The 19,563-nt window shown below is 34.5% G+C and overlaps 3 protein-coding genes across 3 annotated transcripts; all 3 read right to left on the bottom strand.

Annotated features, from left to right (window-relative positions):
* Positions 1–1,116: 1,116 nt before the first annotated feature.
* Osi19 (DUF1676 domain-containing protein Osi19) lies at positions 1,117–3,588 on the bottom strand. The gene is made up of 2 exons (XM_077415145.1): positions 1,932–3,588; positions 1,117–1,747 (listed from the first exon to the last, which is right to left on the bottom strand). The coding sequence occupies exons 1-2, from the start codon at positions 2,343–2,345 to the stop codon at positions 1,202–1,204; spliced, it is 960 nt and encodes a 319-aa protein (XP_077271271.1). The 5' UTR covers positions 2,346–3,588; the 3' UTR covers positions 1,117–1,201.
* A 759-nt stretch (positions 3,589–4,347) lies between these two features.
* Positions 4,348–5,637, bottom strand: Osi18 (DUF1676 domain-containing protein Osi18). The gene is made up of 3 exons (XM_077415149.1): positions 5,532–5,637; positions 5,028–5,389; positions 4,348–4,628 (listed from the first exon to the last, which is right to left on the bottom strand). Exons 1-3 carry the CDS (start codon positions 5,633–5,635, stop codon positions 4,348–4,350), a joined length of 747 nt encoding a protein of 248 aa, XP_077271275.1. The 5' UTR covers positions 5,636–5,637.
* Positions 5,638–7,416: 1,779 nt separating this feature from the next.
* Positions 7,417–12,894, bottom strand: Osi17 (DUF1676 domain-containing protein Osi17). Its single transcript, XM_077415137.1, has 4 exons — positions 10,520–12,894; positions 10,198–10,430; positions 9,390–10,102; positions 7,417–8,777 (listed from the first exon to the last, which is right to left on the bottom strand). Exons 1-4 carry the CDS (start codon positions 11,151–11,153, stop codon positions 8,639–8,641), a joined length of 1,719 nt encoding a protein of 572 aa, XP_077271263.1. The 5' UTR covers positions 11,154–12,894; the 3' UTR covers positions 7,417–8,638.
* Between the last annotated feature and the right edge of the window lie 6,669 nt (positions 12,895–19,563).

The raw sequence follows: 19,563 nt of genomic DNA, 5'->3' as shown, positions 1-19,563 counted from the left end.
AAATGGCAATAAAAAGATATAAAAAGAGCTATTTCTTGCTGCGCTACTTGTTACGTATGTTTGAACAGATTTCTTTAATTAAAGTGGTAAATAAGGACAGCTGTAAAAAATAATTATTGTTACATTATAATATATAGTAACAACATAACTAGATATAAGTACAAACTGAAATCTTAAAATTTAGTTATTTTTATTTATTTTAATTTATTATAAATCTTTTATTTTCCAAAATATACTAATTTATATCAGAATACATGGATGTGGCATGATGTGAACGTTAATGCGAATAGCTAAACATAACATATAAAGTGATACTTAGTTGCACGTATGATGTGCATATAGATTTTCTCGTTTTCATGGAAATTGCAAGTCACGTAATATGTTAAAATAGTGAAATGACTCTTTTAAAGTGGTGATTTCTCCAATCAACTTTCGTAAGAAACGAAAGTGATCACATTCGCATATAAGTGCGTGTACGTGTAGAACTTCTTTAAATATCCTATAAAGTTTCGATTGATTAAAAATGTAAGCATTCCTTTAAATATAGAAAAGAAATATAGAAAAGAAAGATAATTAATGTGTTACAGAAATGAAGGTGATAAAGTATATCATACAAATCTTAAAGATGTAAAATGAAAAACTTTTTTCTAAGGCATATTGCTAAATTAACCATAAAAACAGAGTATAGTCTAGATAAAATGTTCATCTGACTTTCTATTTTTACAAATGCCTGAAAATATTTATTATTAAATTAATTTAAAAAATTACTACTTTGTATATACGTAAAAAAGAAAAAATAGACAAGCTTAAAACAATATTTTAAATTTTTTTAATTTTAAACACATTAAATGTTTTAATAACAAATAAGTCTCAAACCAAGTTTAAATTTATCTTTTTCTTCATATATGGCACAAACTGTACTATCTCTACTTTTATTTTATATATAGATATATTATATATTATTTATATATATAATTTTGTAAAAAAGTATATATTGATTGAAAACTTCAATATATTAACATTAATTTAACTAATCTCCTTTTTCCTTGAATAAATTTTAGCATCGAACGACAAGCGGCATCGGGAAAGCAGGTTTGCAAATAAGCATAGGTTGAAACTTGCAATAATAATTTATTAAATAGATAGTAAAAATAGGAAGCTAGGTATTTTACAAAAGCATCTACAGAGACCGAGAGTGACATTAGAGTTGTGCATGAGCGGTGTATGCGAGATTGTGCGCAAGTTGCGATGTCGAGAGTTGATCCTGATCCTGGAAAGATCTGTACTGAGTTTGATATTCCCATCCGTGAGCAATGGGCGCAGCGTGGGTATCGGCGGCAATTTTTTTGCAGAGTTGAAAGATGGCCATGCCGACGGCCACGATGAAGCTGAAGAATGAGAGCTGCAGGGCGTTCCAGGCCTTCAAACCGAGCACACCGATGGCCAGAGGAATCAGAGTCATCGCCTTCAGCAAGACGAACACGAGGATAGGGATGATGACTTTCTTCAGTTTGGATCTACGAGCCTCATCGACGGCACGGCCCTGGCCGAACTTGATGTTGAAGGTGAGCTGATCATCTTCGATATCGCGCGAGCTCACCTTCACGGTGGAGTCTAGCGGCAGTTTAAAGGTCACGTCGTGAGAGGCCAAGTAAGATTGTACGGTATCGAGAAAAGAGCTCTCGCTACGAGCAGACGTCGCTTCGATGGGGTATGAGTTACGTGTAACTTCCACCGTTTCGGATATCTGCAAAAATAAAGATAGATAAAAGATCGGCAGATTTATTAAAGCAAAATATTTATATTCTATATATAAGAAATTTATGCAATTTTGCTAAACAAAACGAAAAGAAATTAAAAATAGTAAATTGAAACTAAGGAAACTCTACCGTATCATTGAGTGATATTTAAAAAATATTACCGATACTTACCTTGAAGTTATCCTTACTGAAGATTTGGTCGAGCAGGTTAAACACCTTGAACTTCATGCAAGCGATCTCATCGTTCTTCTGCGAACATTCAGACCTGGACTGATCTACCATCTCGTCCATGGCATTTTTCCAGTTTTCATTCTTGGCTGGTTGCGCAGCAGCCAACGCTAGTAGGCCGCATAGGATGAAAAACTTCATGGCGTTAGCAGGGGGTATATCCGTTCGTGAAGACTCTTGGGGAAAATTCGCGCTATGCACTTGTTCGTGGATAATGAATGAGGACGATCGCGGCACGACGACTGATGCCAATGGGTTGGGCAGTACGGTATTTATACGAAGGCCTATCGTCGAATCGCACAACGCACGTTGAAGAGTCGCGTATAGCGGCGATCCCGAATACTCCCCCACTTCCATTCGGGCGTGGATTTTCTTTTCGTTCAGTATGGTCTTCGATTATTGAGGCCTCGCTACAGATCATGCCGCGACTACCTAATGAGGGAGGATAAACCGGGCGAGCGTGAGATCGCGCGACATACGGCACGCGACGTCGAATCGGGGTGGCGCGGCGGCCCCGATAGGTCATACATTTCGCTCATGAAACGCGATGGAATCTATGATATTAATGAACAGTAGTTTGCTTTCCACGAACGATATCAGAAGACCCACTTGCGACGGTAGTCGCTCGTGGAATATTTTTGAAGCACGGCTTGAAATTAAATTTTTTATTACGAACGCAGTCGGATTTTGTAATTAGACTTGATTCATTCAGGTGAGAGCGGAATTTTGAAAAAAGTTATTAGAAACGTTTGGAGGAAAGAAGTCTAATCTTACAAAGGTTTTCTAGGACGTTATATATATATAGAGCTTTATTATTGGATAAAATTAAAATTTTACAAGAAGACAAGAACAAATCAAAGTACATAATTATTTTTTAGAAATAGACCACATATACACAAAAAATTGATGTAATAATGCATAATCAGATTATTTAAATATCTTTGTTATTTTAAAAGCAATATTACCTAGTTAAATAATTTATTAAGTCATTCTTTAATGATTGATTTTTCGATGTGCGTAGCAATTTGTCTAATGATTTGAATGCAGAATGGCATACGAGAAATTGATAATTTATTATTGTAATTAGTATTTATGATTCAGGCACATGTAACGATAATTAATCTTGATTCTGTATCAGGCAAAAGGAAAAGTTAAAGAAAGAGAAATAAGTGAAAATTTCTTATCCTAAATTATTTTTGATTATTTAATCTTTTTAGTCGTTCTTCTTTATAGCATACAATCGGAAATTATGTATACGTAGTAAGAGTCCTTTATCCTTGACACCAAAGTCGTCATAACATTGGCATTGAGTCAATCGTTCATTCATAGCACGATCATAACTTTCCACACGACTGCCCCGTTAAAACTCCCTCCTGTCTCTTCATGTTCTCTTCACGTTTCCTTATGTCGTTAACCCGATCTCTAGACACTACTAATTTCACCCTGTCAGACCTAATTAAATTGTAGCTCCTGATCGAACCTAAAGGAAAACAGTTCAGGGTACATCAGTAATGCGCGTTGCGTGCGAGTTTCTCGCGAGAAAATGCGCATAGGGTACTATCGAAGACATTTCTGTCTTCCTGCCCGACTTCTTCTTTATCATAACAATGAAACGACAACTAGAATTTTGGGTCAAGTTTGCATAAACATTTAGGCCGTTTACCCGATAAAATGTCGATCAATATATTTCGCATTTTGTACAATTAATCTATTCGTTTTAGTCCGTTTATTATAGAAAAGTAACAAATATTTGCGTGCACCAACAAACATTCCATGAACTGCAATTCCTGTATTACCACGGATATCTATCTTTTTTTAGAGATACGGCATTTTTCAATATTTATGAGAATTGAAAACAATTCGATAGTACAGATTACATAAACTAACAAATCTGTGCGTGTGAAATTGTTTAAAAAATTCTATCTTAATATTTTTAAATGTATTTACGCATTTCTCTATATATTATGCTAATTTACTATACATATATAATCTCTATATGAAATTATTGTATTGGTTCTAATAATAGTTCATTTATTCAAATTACACATCGATATGTTAAGAGTGAGAAGGCGCCAAAGGAAGAATTACTTTTTCAATTTTGAAACTTATTAATGCTTTTATATTTGTTTATTATTCTTTTGTAAGACGTATTCACTGTTAGAACGATAGCGTTCTTACATTTGAAGAAAATAATAGTTTATAAAATATTAAAGCAGAATGTTGAGATGAAAGTAGCGGCATAGTTTATTTGATGAAATAATGTAAAAGTTTACATAAATAATGTAGGTGGAACTAACAATGAATAAATAGGTAAATCTATACAATCGCGATAAAACGATCAATCTTGTTATACATCGTTCTATTTCCTATAGGCCTTGTAAGGTCCGTGGGGTGCGGTGTCCCAATGAGGGGGGTGTTCTATAGGTGGGTGACCATAGTGAACAACCTCGTAAGCGACTTTCGGTTTAGTCAACTTGAAGATCATCATCGCTCCGCTGAGAACCAATGATAGAAGACCCAAAGTCAGTGCCTTCCACGTTTTCAACGCGATGAGAGCGAGAGCAAGAGGTACCAAAGCGGTGGCTTTGAACTTGAGACCAAGAAGGAACGGTATCATCACCTTCTTGACGAAACCGCGACCTGCAAATACAAAGAAACTCTACTTACAACGTTCGTCAAGAAATCTTGCAGTTTTAACAGATATTACTTATTCAGAGTTATTTTTCTTTCACATAGTTATCTATCAATTTATACACTGAGAAAAAAAATTGTTAATCCCAAGAAATACTAGTCCGATACGTTCAACTAAACATTTTAGTTAGTTAACTAAATATTAGTCGTTTCAACAATTTATTTCGTTTCTTTAGTCAAGAATTAATTAATTCAACTAATGTTTAGTTAACTAACTAAAATGTTTAGTTGAACGTATCAAACTAAATATTTCTTGGGATTGACAAATTTTTTGTCTCAGTGTATAAATGCAGATTGTAAATGAAATAATGTAAACACCAGTATTCGTACTATTTGTTATTAAGTTACCTTGTTCATTAGAAGAGTCACTAAGAGAGATTGTAAGACTCTTTGGCATGTTGTCGACTAAGGATCTGGGGACAATATTGGATCTTACAATCACTGCTGGTAGTTTAGCCTCAAGCTGATGGCTTGCCAAATACGCGTCCAATTTCTCGAGCATCAATGTTCGCAGGAGTTTTCTCTTGGATGGATCTGCGGCGTCAAATTGTGAAGGTAAATAATCTTCCACCTTATGCTCTGGGGCATCGCGGGATTTAACTACTGCTAAATCCTCCGTAATTGCTAATCTGTCTTGTTTCACGGCATCGGTGATGTAAGCCAACACTTTCGGTTTAACGCAAGATAACATGGATTCGCTATCTGCGCATCTGAAACATTTCAAATTCGTATAGGCTTATTAAAAAGAGCATTAAATATTTCTAAGATATTACTATTTTAATCTTGACATTTTAGTTTAATTTAACACAAATAATTATTAATAATTAGAATTATATAAAAATTATAATTTACCTGTGATAAATTTCTTGCAGTACATCAACGGTAGTTTCTATTTGTTGCGCACTAGTGAGAATCGCCAGAAGGGCTACTGACACAAAAGTGGTTAAAATCCTCATGGCGGTATCACCGATTCGCCAGACTAAAGACCGAATGCCAGTACGGTCGAAGTCAACGGGGTTTTATAGCTGATGGCAGTCGTGTACGACCGATGAATTTTGATTAGGGACGTGTTACTGGCTGGTTGAAAGAAAAGAAGAAAGCCTCATTATTTAGGGTGTCGGTATTTTCACGACTCTGAGCGCTTTCGTCCCTCTGAAACGATTTCGATTTCAATGTCTACCAGTTCTACGCCAAATATCATTTCCGTTTTTAGATTATTATTCAGAACACTTTTCAATAAGTTCGTGACTTTTTAAGACGTTTTCATAGCGTGACTTTTACTGCAAAATTATAATTGTACGAAATTTGTAAATATATATAGTAACTTCTTATTTTATTTTTTCTTTTTTTTTAGATTTTTAAGTACTTTAATTTTAAGAATGTTGAAACGTTACGACTAAAATAATGAAAACTCTTTGAATCCAAATAGATCCTGTAGATTTCATTATAAAAAAAATTCTGTCAAAGTTTGAGACTGTTCAGGAACCCAGGTAGCAAAGTGACGTCAAATGACGTCTTAATGATGTCTATGACGTCAATAAGACGTCATTTGACGTCATTTTGCTACCTGGGAAGCTTATTATTGAGAAAATTAAATAATAAAATTACACGTCGTATTATGGAAAATGGGAGAAAAATTATTATATCTCAAATAATTAAAAAAATAAGATTTTAAAAACAGAACGAGTAAGATTACATTATTAAAAACAATTTATTACACTACATTATTAAATTAAAAAAAATTTTTTTAAACGAATCTTCTAATAAAGTTAAAAGTTGGTAATTATAATTATGTAGTTTTACTTGTTTTGCTTGCAAAATTTTGAGTTTGAGTTTTCAAATTTCGGCACATTTTTTTCGAGACTTTGCATGTCCACCTCTTTTAATCGTAACGCTTCAACATTTTTAATGTGAATACAGATGAAACCAAATAAGTAATTTCTATTTACTTATGATAGATACTTTGATTTATAGCATATATTTTTACATAACTATATTTATACTTTATAAAATTAAACAAATAGTTATATTTACAATTACTAGAGAGAAGTAGAAAAAGATGTAGGGAGAACGTAAGTTTACAATATGATGACATTGAGAAAAATATTATATATTTTTTATATTATTTTTATATTTACTAAAAAAAATCAACGGTTTCTTTAATGACTCTGTCAACCAGAAAATAGAATAATAATAAAATAATATATATTTAAACTAATTTATTAAATAAATTTAAATATTCTTCATTATTATTATCAGAGAGAAAGAGGGAGAGAGAGAAATTATCTCGCTCATACAATTGCACATACAATTTTTGAAAGAAACAAATAAATAGAATATTTAGAATATTTTTGAGATTATTTTAATTTAAAAAGTCGGCATGTGACTTAAGAATAATTTGTGTAGGCGATTTTCCATAGACGTTGGTAACGGCCGACGCGCGGACCGTTGACGCGGTCGTGTTTATCTCGACAAGCGAGTCATTGTTGACAAAGTCAAGTCGCACGAACCGAGTTCGTGAAATAGATGTAAGGACGCTGATCGCCGAGGCCGAGAGAACCAGAGTCCTCTCAGCCCGGGAACAGACAAGACGGCATGCGAGGAGAGGCACCGAGCCCGGAGATCGAGCGGAAGAGTCCACCCGCGAGGCAGAGCATTATTCCTGCGGTGTAATAAACGGTCGCTTCAATAAAGTATTACGGACATTATTCTTTCTGTGGCCATTCCCTACATTTGCTACTAAAAATATTAAATACAAACGTGTAGATATACATATAAGGATAATGTATAAAGATACATATGTATAAAGATTGATTTAATATTTTATTGCGGATAAATTAATATACACGATTAGGCCACATAATTAATTAAAAGTTCATTTTTTACATTGTTTTTCGATATTTGTATAGTTAGAAGATATAAGATAAAGTTTAACTAACATTTATTGGGTATGGCACCCGAATATATAACAGCAACTGATTAATTAACTAACAAAGTAAATAGCTTTTATATGCTAAACGCTACCTTTTAATTAATTTTTACATAACATCACACATATAATGCACAAAAGCGCAATATGTTTTTAATATATTTTTAATTTATTAAAACGGCATCTCTATATATCTTTTATGCTATTGTATGTAAGTAATCATAAAGAAGATAAATTTATCGTTAAATGTTCTAATTAGTTTGTTTTGTACATAAATATTAAGAAATTATTATGTCATATTACGTTCCACGAATAAAGAAATTGTTTCTTTCTTTAATTATAAGATATCTGTGTTTTCCGGATATGAATTAATTAAATTAGTATAATTTTTCCCGATAATTTCATAGAATATCATGAATTTCTGTATTACTTGAAAAATTATCTAAAAATTATAAAGCTCGTTTAACTCATAAAATGCCACATAATCCAACATTGTATGAATCTTATTATCTAATCATATCTAATAATGATATTATTCTTGGAGACAGTGATCTTGCTGACAACGCGTCAATAAATTAAAACTTTGACACGCCATCACAAAATTCACCGATTTTACTCCTTACTAAATTCGGTCATAAAATTTAAAAAATTGGCATAAATTACAATAAGATATATTACGTTCAACGTATTGATCAGTATTTTATAAACTAAATTAATTGCTAGCATTAGTACGACGGGTGCTATTCGCAGAGCACCCCAGTTTCTTTTCTAATAGGAAAATTAGAGTTCATACAACTTCACACACGTCTCATACATGTATTCATAAATTAATGCATGGCAGTATATCGTCGGTCTTTCTTATAAAGATATTACGCAACGTTACGACGCTGAGGTTCTAATGTAATTTCTTCGGCCTCATTGAGCAAATATATGTATATATATGTCCAGCAGTATTATACAGGATTGTAATATCTGTTATATTTTAATTGCAGATTATGCGAGTCGATATAAATTTTACGTTACGGGACATTTATTCAACATTACTATGACAGGGATACGTTTTAAGGCAATCTCCACCGTCTTGACCGTGTCTGGCCGCGTTCACATATCTGTAGAACTTTTGACTGGACGTACTTTCTGTTATATCACGCCTGAGTTCTTGCGGATCTCTGAAAATACATATAATTTTTTTTAATTAATTCAATCCGCAAAAGGCACTCTGTGTTAAAAAGCATAGCGAAAGATTATACGTCTCAATTAACGTGCTTGTTTCGAGCCGCGTTGACCTGATTCATGTTGTTTTCCTTGCTCATTACCGGAATAATTCGATAATATATGCGCATTGCTTAGAAACGTAATTTTGTTGCCTCTAGATAAAAAGTTTACTTTTCAAAAGGCTGCAATTATGCGTAAGCGAGTTACTCAACGAACGTCATAAATGCAACGGAACTGTACTATATTTCCGGTTCGTCGCGTAGCCGGCTTGACTGAAAATATCTTCATAAATTATGCCATATGTTAATAAAATACTAAGCAAGACGCAACGCTCAAAGCTATATACCTAGGTAAGACTAGCGTGATGCGCGAAATCGCATTCCCGACATTAAGAAACGGCAAATACGAACAATATGAAGAGAAGAGAAAGAAACAGAGAGAGAAAAAGAGAGAGAAACCAACATGACCCGATTAACGTGATTCGGAGCGCGCGGGCGATCTCCACCTTTCTCTTTGTGATACGCGATTTAATCGATAAGCCACGTAGTTGTTACCGCGCTTCATACCTGGAGAGTTCGTTCGACACGAGGTTACTGTGCGGCGAATAGCCCGCCGGATTTTTGTACATGCTGCAAACGAGCATCTCTCTGCACGTCTCCCCATGGAATCTCAGCTGCCCGAAGATATCCTCCAGCCGAGCAATTATCGGCCCGTAATATTCGTCTTCCGTGTCCTGTCGCGAAATAGAGGAACTCTTGGCACTTGCGACAGGTGTCAAGAACCTTTGAGGCTGATGGTGAATCGGGCGTATGTTCGGCGCAAATACCGCGTAAGGGTTCTTCATCGGTGCCTTTGCACCGGGCACGAGGCCCGGACTTATCGAGAATACAGCGGAAGTTGGCTGTGCTACGGGTCGTCGGTATGCGGAATAGGCCAAGTTGTGAGCATTAGCCGCCACCGAATTGTCCAGATAAGACGACGCGATCGGCTTCACGTTCGGCGCATATTGAGGCACTCCGTATGAGCCCGAATACACCGGTCCCGAAGCTGAGGTCGGAGCCGGGACTACGCGATTTATAGGTTGACTGGATTCTTCGTAGGGTTCGTTTAGAGGCTCGATACCCCATTCCTTCAGTTCTTCCAAATCCTTTCGGTACTGAATATGATGAGGATGGCTGTAATCGGCGAAACCGTCTAAAGTGGTATCATCATGATGAGGATGCTCGTAAAACGTTGGAACAGGTACAGGAACTGGCACGTGATGATGGTGATGAGCTACCTGAAACAAAGATTTAGATTATTTTAACATTATTTAATATCGTATAAAAATATTTTATACGAAAGAACTGAGATGCGAAGATCACAGAAACGTACCTGATGATGATGGTGATGGAACTTGGGGCCATGGTTCGAATAGTAGCTGGAGCAAAGCTTGAATATGTGAGCGAATGCGGGAATAAAGAACAGCAGCAGTTTTAGGAAAAGTTTCTTGGCAGCGCCCACACCGAAGAGGAACGGAATTATGAATAGAAACTTGACTTTAATTAGCTTGATAATTAAAAGAAGCGCCAGTAAGCTGGTTAACAATTTGGCCGTTATGAACTTCTCTAAAATAAAATAAGAGGGGGGCATTATATTCTCCGTCCTTAATATCCCTAATAATACAATAAATATTGGAGAATTTGATTTTCCTTACTGATTTTCTTAAAAATTCGTCCCTGCTCTTGTACACCATCAGTTCCAAAGTCTATCCTGATAAGAGCGCCATTCTCGTCTATTTCGCGCGGACTTATCTTCACCGTAGTACCCTCAAAGTAAAACTGCGGAAGTTGAATTTCATAATTACGAGTTGACAAAAATTTCACTGTTTTTCGTCGCAGAGCGTTCGTGATCTCTTCGAGTGGCGATTCGTCATTAAACATTCGATCTTGTGTTTTTATTTCTTCGGCCGCTTTATTTTCATCACAGTCATTCGTATCGACATCCACGAGATTCTCGCCAACATCGTTACGATTTTCTGTCTTGGAACACGTGTCATAAGTGATATTGTTTTTCGTAAGTACAAGACCATCGAAGACGGTGATATTGTCCCTTTCGATAAATGCATTATCGAGATATGTGTACGCATTTTTTTGTATGCAAGAAAACGTCACTCTCTTGTTGCAGTCCCTGAAAAGCCCGTGCCAGAGCTCGTTTCCGGTTTCGTTGATATTTAATGTGTTAAATTTCAGAAGCTTCGCGTACAGCCTAAGTTTCTCAGCACTGAATAACTCCGAGTACGATAGCGTCATCGAGAGACACAACAGGATTAATGTCGTTCCCCGATACATCTTCAGGATCACTTACGAAGGTTTAAGTACGTTTAATGTACATGCATATATATTTTATTTGACTTTTGTTTACGTATGACCACTATGACCAGAGGTGTGAGGTAGCGTGCCGGAAGCACTGCACGCTCTGAATATATATGACCGGCACCAACTACTTGTTTAGTAACTAGAACCGGTACACTTTTGATTTCGCGAAAGGGTCATCATCACTGGTCCACGTGCACGTCGGATTCTTTGGTATCTACCCGTGGTCGTCACACGCCCTTCCTACTTATTGGAGTCGCTGTTCAACGTTCAACGTTGATCTTCCCCCTCTTCTTTCTCTCCTGGCCGAAAACTCTACCGTGACCTTCTCCCACCTCTTAGCGACATCGATGATCCTCTTCTTCGCGATCGGCGATTCGGTGCGACGCGGACGTAAGTCACGTAAGCTCTGTCGCCGCGATCACGTTGCATCGCAGACGTCGATCGTCATGCTGACTACCGTCAATCGCATCATCAACATCACCATAATATATGACTTCTTCTCTGTGCACCTTTGACCCGTTTCGGTCTCGAAGGCTTCACCTTCTTTCTCTCTTTTTATCTCGTTCGTCGAGACGCGCTACGTTCAATCTCTCGGTTCGCACTAACCACGAACTTCTCCGTTCTCGGTTACAATTCACCTGAGCGTCAAGTGTGTCAAAGGCCCTCCTACTCCGTCGCGTCGGCCAGCTCCTCCATGGAAGGTCATTATCGTCTCCTCTCGGACTGCAACCGACCAGGCCTGTGCTTCTTACACGCGCGCGTTTAAGACCGTCCGACTCCTGACCACAGGTCTGATACATAAATATGTAGTGGGCAGTGGGGTACGTTTAGGACGAGCCGGACGAGCTGACGGGAAACGCTGTTTCGCTAATTGAGTATGAATACCACGTGTGCTCGTGTTTCCAAGATTCAGAGCATCTAGAATATCCGGTAACATTTAAAATGTAAAATATTTATGTGTACGTATATTATGATTATGATCCGATCAGCTTGAATTTTATTTGTATAATCAAGAAACACGGACGACTACGCGAGCCGGCCAGTTGCGAGTACCCGAGATTTTCGGATCTCAATGACGGCTGAGTCGATCAACTTATGAATAGGCTCATTCGATATAGCTTGAGTTTGAATTTTTTGTTCACGCTACATGTATTGAGATACAATATGCTTGCACGAAATAAGAATCAATAAATTAATAAATTTTATGAAATTGCAGAAGATTTTACGTTTCTATTGTACGCTACTTATACGAGATCATTACTTATTATCGGACATATAAATTTTTGTATAATAATGAATACATATAATGATAAATATAAATTTTTGTATGTATAATAATGAATAGTGTAAGATTATGAGATACAATTAGAATATATGATGTGTATTATACGTATGTAATATGCAATGGCATTTGCATATAAAAAATTAATTGCAATTGCTTTTTGTAATTTATTTTTTCGGAAAATAACGATAAAAATTTTTTTTCCCATAAACAGTATATAGTTAAACTATTGCATAGATTTATATAATATTTATGCGTGAGTCTCTCTGATATGCGTCCCGGTGCAAATCCAGTTTAACTTCCTTATCTCGCTACAGCAACGCGTAATACTAATATATAACTGGATTTTATATTAAATTTTTTAAGTATATACATATGTAATAATTAATATGTTATTTTGAATGTAAAAAGTATGATATTAAAATTATTTAAATGGAGAAAATCAGTTGCAACATGAATTAAAAAATATATATATCTAATATATAAGTATAAAATATTTAGAATATTTGCAGATATATATTATAAAGTTATTTTATGGGTGTAAACAACATTTTTCTCTCTTTTTAGACTTACTGTTTACAAAAAGGTTAATATGTACGTCAATTTTAAAATCCGAGAAATATATTTCTTTCATTAAACTATTTCAGTTTTACGGCAAAGAAATAAAAAGAGCTTTTTCAAAGATTTTTAAATCATATTTTAGACGCAATAGTTTGTTGTAGAGTTCAAACAGCTAGCATTAAAAGATAAATGATTAAGAATATATTTTACTCTTTATCCCCTCTCCCCCAAAATATTCCTCGAATAAGATACAATTATAAATCATCAGATCATTGATATTTGTAGCCAATTCTATCATAAATTAAATTCCAAATTTTATACATGTATCATATATAGGAATCTAAAGGTACTTTCAGATCCGTTAATGTAATGTAAATATTTATAAATGAATCACAAGTTAATTGATTGATTTATTCTTTATGCTAATACTGCGTCATACGCATATATTTTTTTACCGCTACATTGAAATAATAGCAATTTAAAATCGTAAGTGTGTTGAAGCATAATAATAATAAGTGTCTGACCACACAAACATCGTTATGATACAGTATGTAAAAAATTATGTTAACGCAAGTAATACTACTCTGAAAAACTATTCTGAAAAATTACATTTAATATCGCAATATACTTTTACTCTAAGAAATAATATTATTTATCGCGTAACTACTAACTAGACGCGTCTAGAAAAAAGTCGCTTAATAGTTTCAGTTAAAAACCTGCTTCATAAAATCATCACTAATACGTATTAATATCTGCAAAACATTATCAAGTAAACATCACCTTGCTACATTTCTCTCTTACTCACGAGCCGCTTTTCATTAATAGATTTCTGGTGAAGGTGTTCTCCTTATTCCAGCTAGAGAGGAGAGAAGTAACTCCAAGATACATGGAATTCATCACCAACTTATATCTAATATACCTATTATACCTAGGTGACAGCTAGACATATCTTTTTCAATACGCTAATAATACTTATAAATGACTTTGATTATGCAATACGATGATTATTGAAATAAGAAGATGCCTGATGCACCATACATTGCATCCACTATAAATTTAACACTTGAATAAAAAAAATTTTGCAATGTTTTTAAAATTTTTTTTTTTTTTTTTTTTTTTTTTTTTATAAGACCAATTCTTTTATATAATAGAATTATATATTAAAATATGTTAAATCACTGTACTTTCTTACTCTTTTCTTCCTTTCTTTCTTTCTCTCAAATTAGACATATTTTGAAATTTTAATATATTTTTATACACGTAATAACGTTAATGTTAAATATCTGGCTTATCCCATGTATAAACGTTTTCTGAATATATTGTGTCTTGTGTAAAAAACAAGTTTTGGAAGTAGCGCATTTATCTCTCAGAATGATCTAAATTCAAAAATATGGAGGTCAAAGATATATCGATACCAGTCTGTGAAGAAACTGGAAGTTCAATGGCTCTCGGAAACCATTGGTCAAGATGATCAGGTGGGCCAAACGAGTGGAAGGACGCAGTTTGACCGGATGAATTCCATTGACCCACTAATGTAAGGCGCTAGGTAGGTAGGTAGGTTGTGGCACGTGGCCGGCTTATACGCGCGTTTGTTGCCGAAAAACGAGTGTACGCGGAAGACGCATTCCTCGGGAACAGGATTTCACACTAGAAATTTCATTCTGCTGCAAAGATATGTTTTCCTTCCGTTGATGAATACAAAACATAATATGCACACCGGCACGTGCACTCTCTTATTTTACTTCATTTCTTTGGAGCTCTCGATACCCATGGAGAAACAAGGGGCTCGTTCAACATTCCAGCGTAACCTAGTTACGTCTTAGTCATAATTTATCAAATGCGGGTGACAAATTTACAGGATAGTTTTCCATTTCGTGGAAATGAAGACAGTTACATTATTAAAGTTTGCGTGCTTTTAATTCGTTCCTACTTTAAGTAATACCATTATTTTAAAAAACTCAAGTATGAAATGTCTAATATTTGTTAGATTTTAACATTAACTTTACTTTTTTCAAGGCTGTGTTCCACCAGTTATTCACTGCCAGTACTGAAAATCTGTAGTGTACGTGACACGAACTATAGATTTTCAGTATTGACAGTAAATATCGGAACACAGTCTAAATAACGCTAAAATTTTTAATACCTATAATTGTAGTACGGTTAATTATATAGAAAAGTGTATCAGTGATTAAAAGTAAAATTATAGAATCTCTATATTCCAGAAGATAATTTACAGCACAAACAATTCTCAAAAACAATTTAATTTTCTTTGAGTACCTATTATACACTACGCAAATTATATATCCGATAAAATTTAATTTAATAATTTTGTGATTTTGTAGTTGATTTCTATATCTGTGAATCTTTCCAATCTCTCTGCTTTTTAATTATTATATACATTGTATCTGACGACCTTTACAGAAGGAAGCAATTTGTGCCGGTCTGACTGTGGCAGATTACTTGAGATGAGCCAGTCGCTCGTGACCGTATGTTAGAAAGTATTTTGAGTTATCGACGTAGTTGAACATTGCCAATTGTGAATCAGAAGTGTAAACTTTAACGGTCACAGCGCCCACAGCAGATCCAACGGAAAGTATTTGTCTGCGGTGCATCGAAACTGGTTTGTACGTGCAGTACAAAGTGAACCAAGCAACTGGGACATGCCATATATTGGATGAGTAAAAAAAATGTCTTAGCGCCGGAGAAAAAGAATCCATTGTATGGTAAGTGATAATTACGAAGTTCATCAAAATTTATGATCTTTCTAACAATATACTAAGGAATCTTAGAGAAAGCGACTTTTTATTTTTCACAATAATTTAATTGGAAAGATATTTTTCAAATCATCTTTCGAGGAGTGTCTTACTTATTGGAATAATTTAAGATTTATTTGATTACGTATATTCTGTAAAATGAAATATGTAAATAATATATCTTTAACTAATCGCGCATTAAAATTATAATAAAGATATTACAGTTAAGAATAGATGAAAGATCAACTGTAAGTGTCAAAGCATCAATCATAACTTTTTCATTCTCATTCTAACAAAGAGTGACAACACTTACTCAGTATTCACCCATTTACCTATTCCCCCCTTCTACTCTCTTACTTTTTACCACAAATCAGAGACATGCGAATACAATATTATCGCACCGTCTCTGACGGAACAAATGGCATACTGCACATTGCCTCATATTATGCAGACATAGACTGCTACACAATTTCCGTTACGTCAACTGAGACAGGGAAATGGCTTTCGGCTCTTGTACTTAATAAACTTCTCTAGATAAGCAAGTAAACGGAAATATCGTATGAAATATGTACGCACGGAAACAAATATTAAGAATAAACAAACCATATTTGTAATGTAAGTTAAGTTAATATTAACACAAATAATAAAATATAAAATTTTTTTGGAATATCAAATTTTCTTCGGTATAAAAATAATTATTTTTATAATTTCTTTACTACTATTTTTGTAAAAAATTATGAACTTATATTTCCGAAGGACAGTAGTATAAATGTTATATTACAATATTTCCAAAATGAGATGTATTGATAGTAAAATAAAATCATTATTGGATAAATCCTTTTTAATGATTGATCCCGAGATGCGGTAACATTATAGGAAAGTGATCCTCGTGCGTAGAATTGCGCCTATTTCCGGAATAGTCCGACACAAGGAAGATTTCAGCGCACGAGTACTTTCACCGATTTTCCCGATCAATCGCGAAAAGTAGCGAAGTAGTCAATAGCATCCTGTTCAGCTGTTGATCGCAGTAGGTTACCTAACGGTGATTGACAGATAAGCTCACGGTTTAAGCAGGCGCTTCTCCTTCAAAGAAGTTAAAGGAGAGCGCCCCGAGAAAATCAAATGCGCGACCACATACGCGCACGCTCGCGCATTGTCCACGCTGATGGCTGACAAATCCGTCTACCGTTTCTCTTTTCAAATCAGATCGCGTTGCCATCGAAAAGATTACGTGTTGTGAGTCTCAAACAGACGGCCAATATACTAATGTAGGTCGATCATTGCACGAGTAAAAACCGCAGACGACTTAAGAATTTTGTGTATAACATTCAATATGCAAAGTATAACTGTGTAGGTACACAAACAGCTAATCTCAAATAAGTGAAACGAAACATTAAATTATAAGATTGTGTGTGTTCAAAGATGTACCATATTTATACAGCAGCTAACTAAAATAATGCTTTAGCAAATTTTTTAAAGATTAATTAATATGAAATTTACATATTTCTAAGGAGCAGTCTTTTACTTCCCACGCTTCTTATCAATTTTCTTTGAGTTTTAGTTTGATTCAACAAAAAATTATTTTATAAGCTTTAATTAATTAGAATATTTTTTAAATGGTGTATTAAATTACTTAATTTTTAATGTATTATTTTAGTGATTGTTTTTATGAAGCACAGATTTATTCAATTGAATATATATGTGTGTGTGTGTGCTGGATGAAGATTGAATAAATTAACGAATTTTCTAAAAAATAAAATAAAGTTTTGTAATGAAGTCTGCTAATATCTGAAAGTTAATGTAATATTTAAATTTTTAAAAGAATTCAATCATAAATCATTGCGACTGATTTTTTGCTTTAAAAATACGCACATATGTCGAAGACGTAAAGCGATGAAATAAAAATATCTATAGAATATGACGCAAGAGAAAAACCGTTACGGATCGTGAATACGTTTTAACTGTTCTTCAAGGCGATCCGTATACACATCTGTTCAATCTTGAACATGATTGACTACAGGAATAGTTTTCGACACCTAGTGTCGATGTTCGCCATGCTGCAGCTTCTCAATCGGTATACCAGGTGTACTCGATAAAACGGATTCCGTATACTTCCAGCAACATTCAAGGTCAGTTACTTACTAGACAGTCATAGAAAGAAGCTTGGAAGACTCTTCAAAAGATTGCGCCACTACTTTACAGACAAAAATCAATTAAAATCTTTATAAAAATGTTTCTATAAGAGTGTAATATGAGAAATTTTTCACACAGATAAAAATAGAATAAATGAATAAATAAGAATATGTTAATTTTTATCAAAGAAAAAGTCTTTTTTTTACATTTATACGTCTATATGATTAATTTTTAATTCAATTTATATTTTAAATTGCTTCTTATAAAAAAAAATATTTGGAATATTAGGAATAAAATAAATTTTTTCGAAAATTGTATGTGTGTGTAACAATTACAGTACCATTTATTTAAAAATACATATACACGATAATGCCATATATAATTAGTAATGAAAGATCTAAATTTTATGTAACAAAGGTATATCCCTAGACCGCAACTTGGTTTGCTGCAATTCAATTTCTGCAGTCGAATTTGTCGATAACACGTTATTGGCACTTGTTTTTTCAGCTGTAGCCTGCCATTCATCCATATACACCGTATTTGTGGTAAATTCATGAGTAACGTCAGCAACAGGTTGATTCGTGGTTGTCATTGAATCAACATTCTTCTCCATTACATTTATAATATTGATAGGATTGATTGGATTTTCGTCAAAGATGAAACTTCTTCCTTTCGCTGCTTTCGCATTTCCTGTCGCTTCTGACAACAAATTATTCTTTGCCAAATCGGTACTTACGCTGGGGCCCGTGTATTGGTGGAAGTCAGTGTAGCTTGGCGCGTTCCAATTAGAAATTACAGAACTTGAATTTTTAATTGATGATGGTTCTTGATAATCCTGATAGTCCAGATAATCAGTACTTTCTGCATTCGAGATGACTTCTCCTGTCATTGGAATGTAATTAGATCCATCCGCAATTTCTGTCTTAGTCTCTTTGTCGTGTATCATTGGCCGTTTGTGGAAGCTGCGACCCCATCCACCTCCTCCTCCTCCTCCATAACCGCCGCCGCCTCCTGAGGGTGGGCCATAACTACTTGGTGGAGGTGCACCATAACTATCGCTAGGTCCGCCACCGCCACCGCAACAACCGCCCCCTCCCCCGCCACCGCCCGAAGATTTTGTAAGAAGTACTATCTCTTTGTATTGGTCTGGAAACCGTCAAGATATCAGAGACGTTAATTGTTATTGTTAATATTTTACGAAAGTATTATTTAATTTTGTGTTATTTATGGATTTTAAACAGAATAATAAATTTCTTTCGCCAGTATATAGAATAATTATGGATTTTATTGAAAAAAAAAATTGCTTTTATATGTATATTGATTTCTTACACTATAGATGTTAAAACGCGGTTTATAATTATCAAAATTTTTTAGTAGAAGCTTAACTAAAAAAATTAGTAAGAATATTAAAGAATTAATTGTATCTGTATTTTATTTTAATTAGACACGATAAACAGAACCTGAGAAGGACAATTTACCTCCTCCTCCTCCTCCTCCTTTCCAAGGACCGCCACCTCCGCCGCCTTTCCCTTTCGTGAACATCATCATTGAAAGCATCAGAGACATTCCGCCCATCATCATACTTTTTAACGCTGCCAATCCTATTGTATTGAAGAGAAATATTTGATTATATTTTATCATAATCTAATGTAAA

The sequence above is a fragment of the Temnothorax americanus genome, unplaced genomic scaffold (genome assembly GCF_048541705.1).
Source record: "Temnothorax americanus isolate GAGA-0224 unplaced genomic scaffold, ASM4854170v1 Scaffold4, whole genome shotgun sequence".
Classification (NCBI taxonomy): domain Eukaryota; kingdom Metazoa; phylum Arthropoda; class Insecta; order Hymenoptera; family Formicidae; genus Temnothorax; species Temnothorax americanus.
This window is presented reverse-complemented; position numbering and strand designations above follow the sequence as displayed.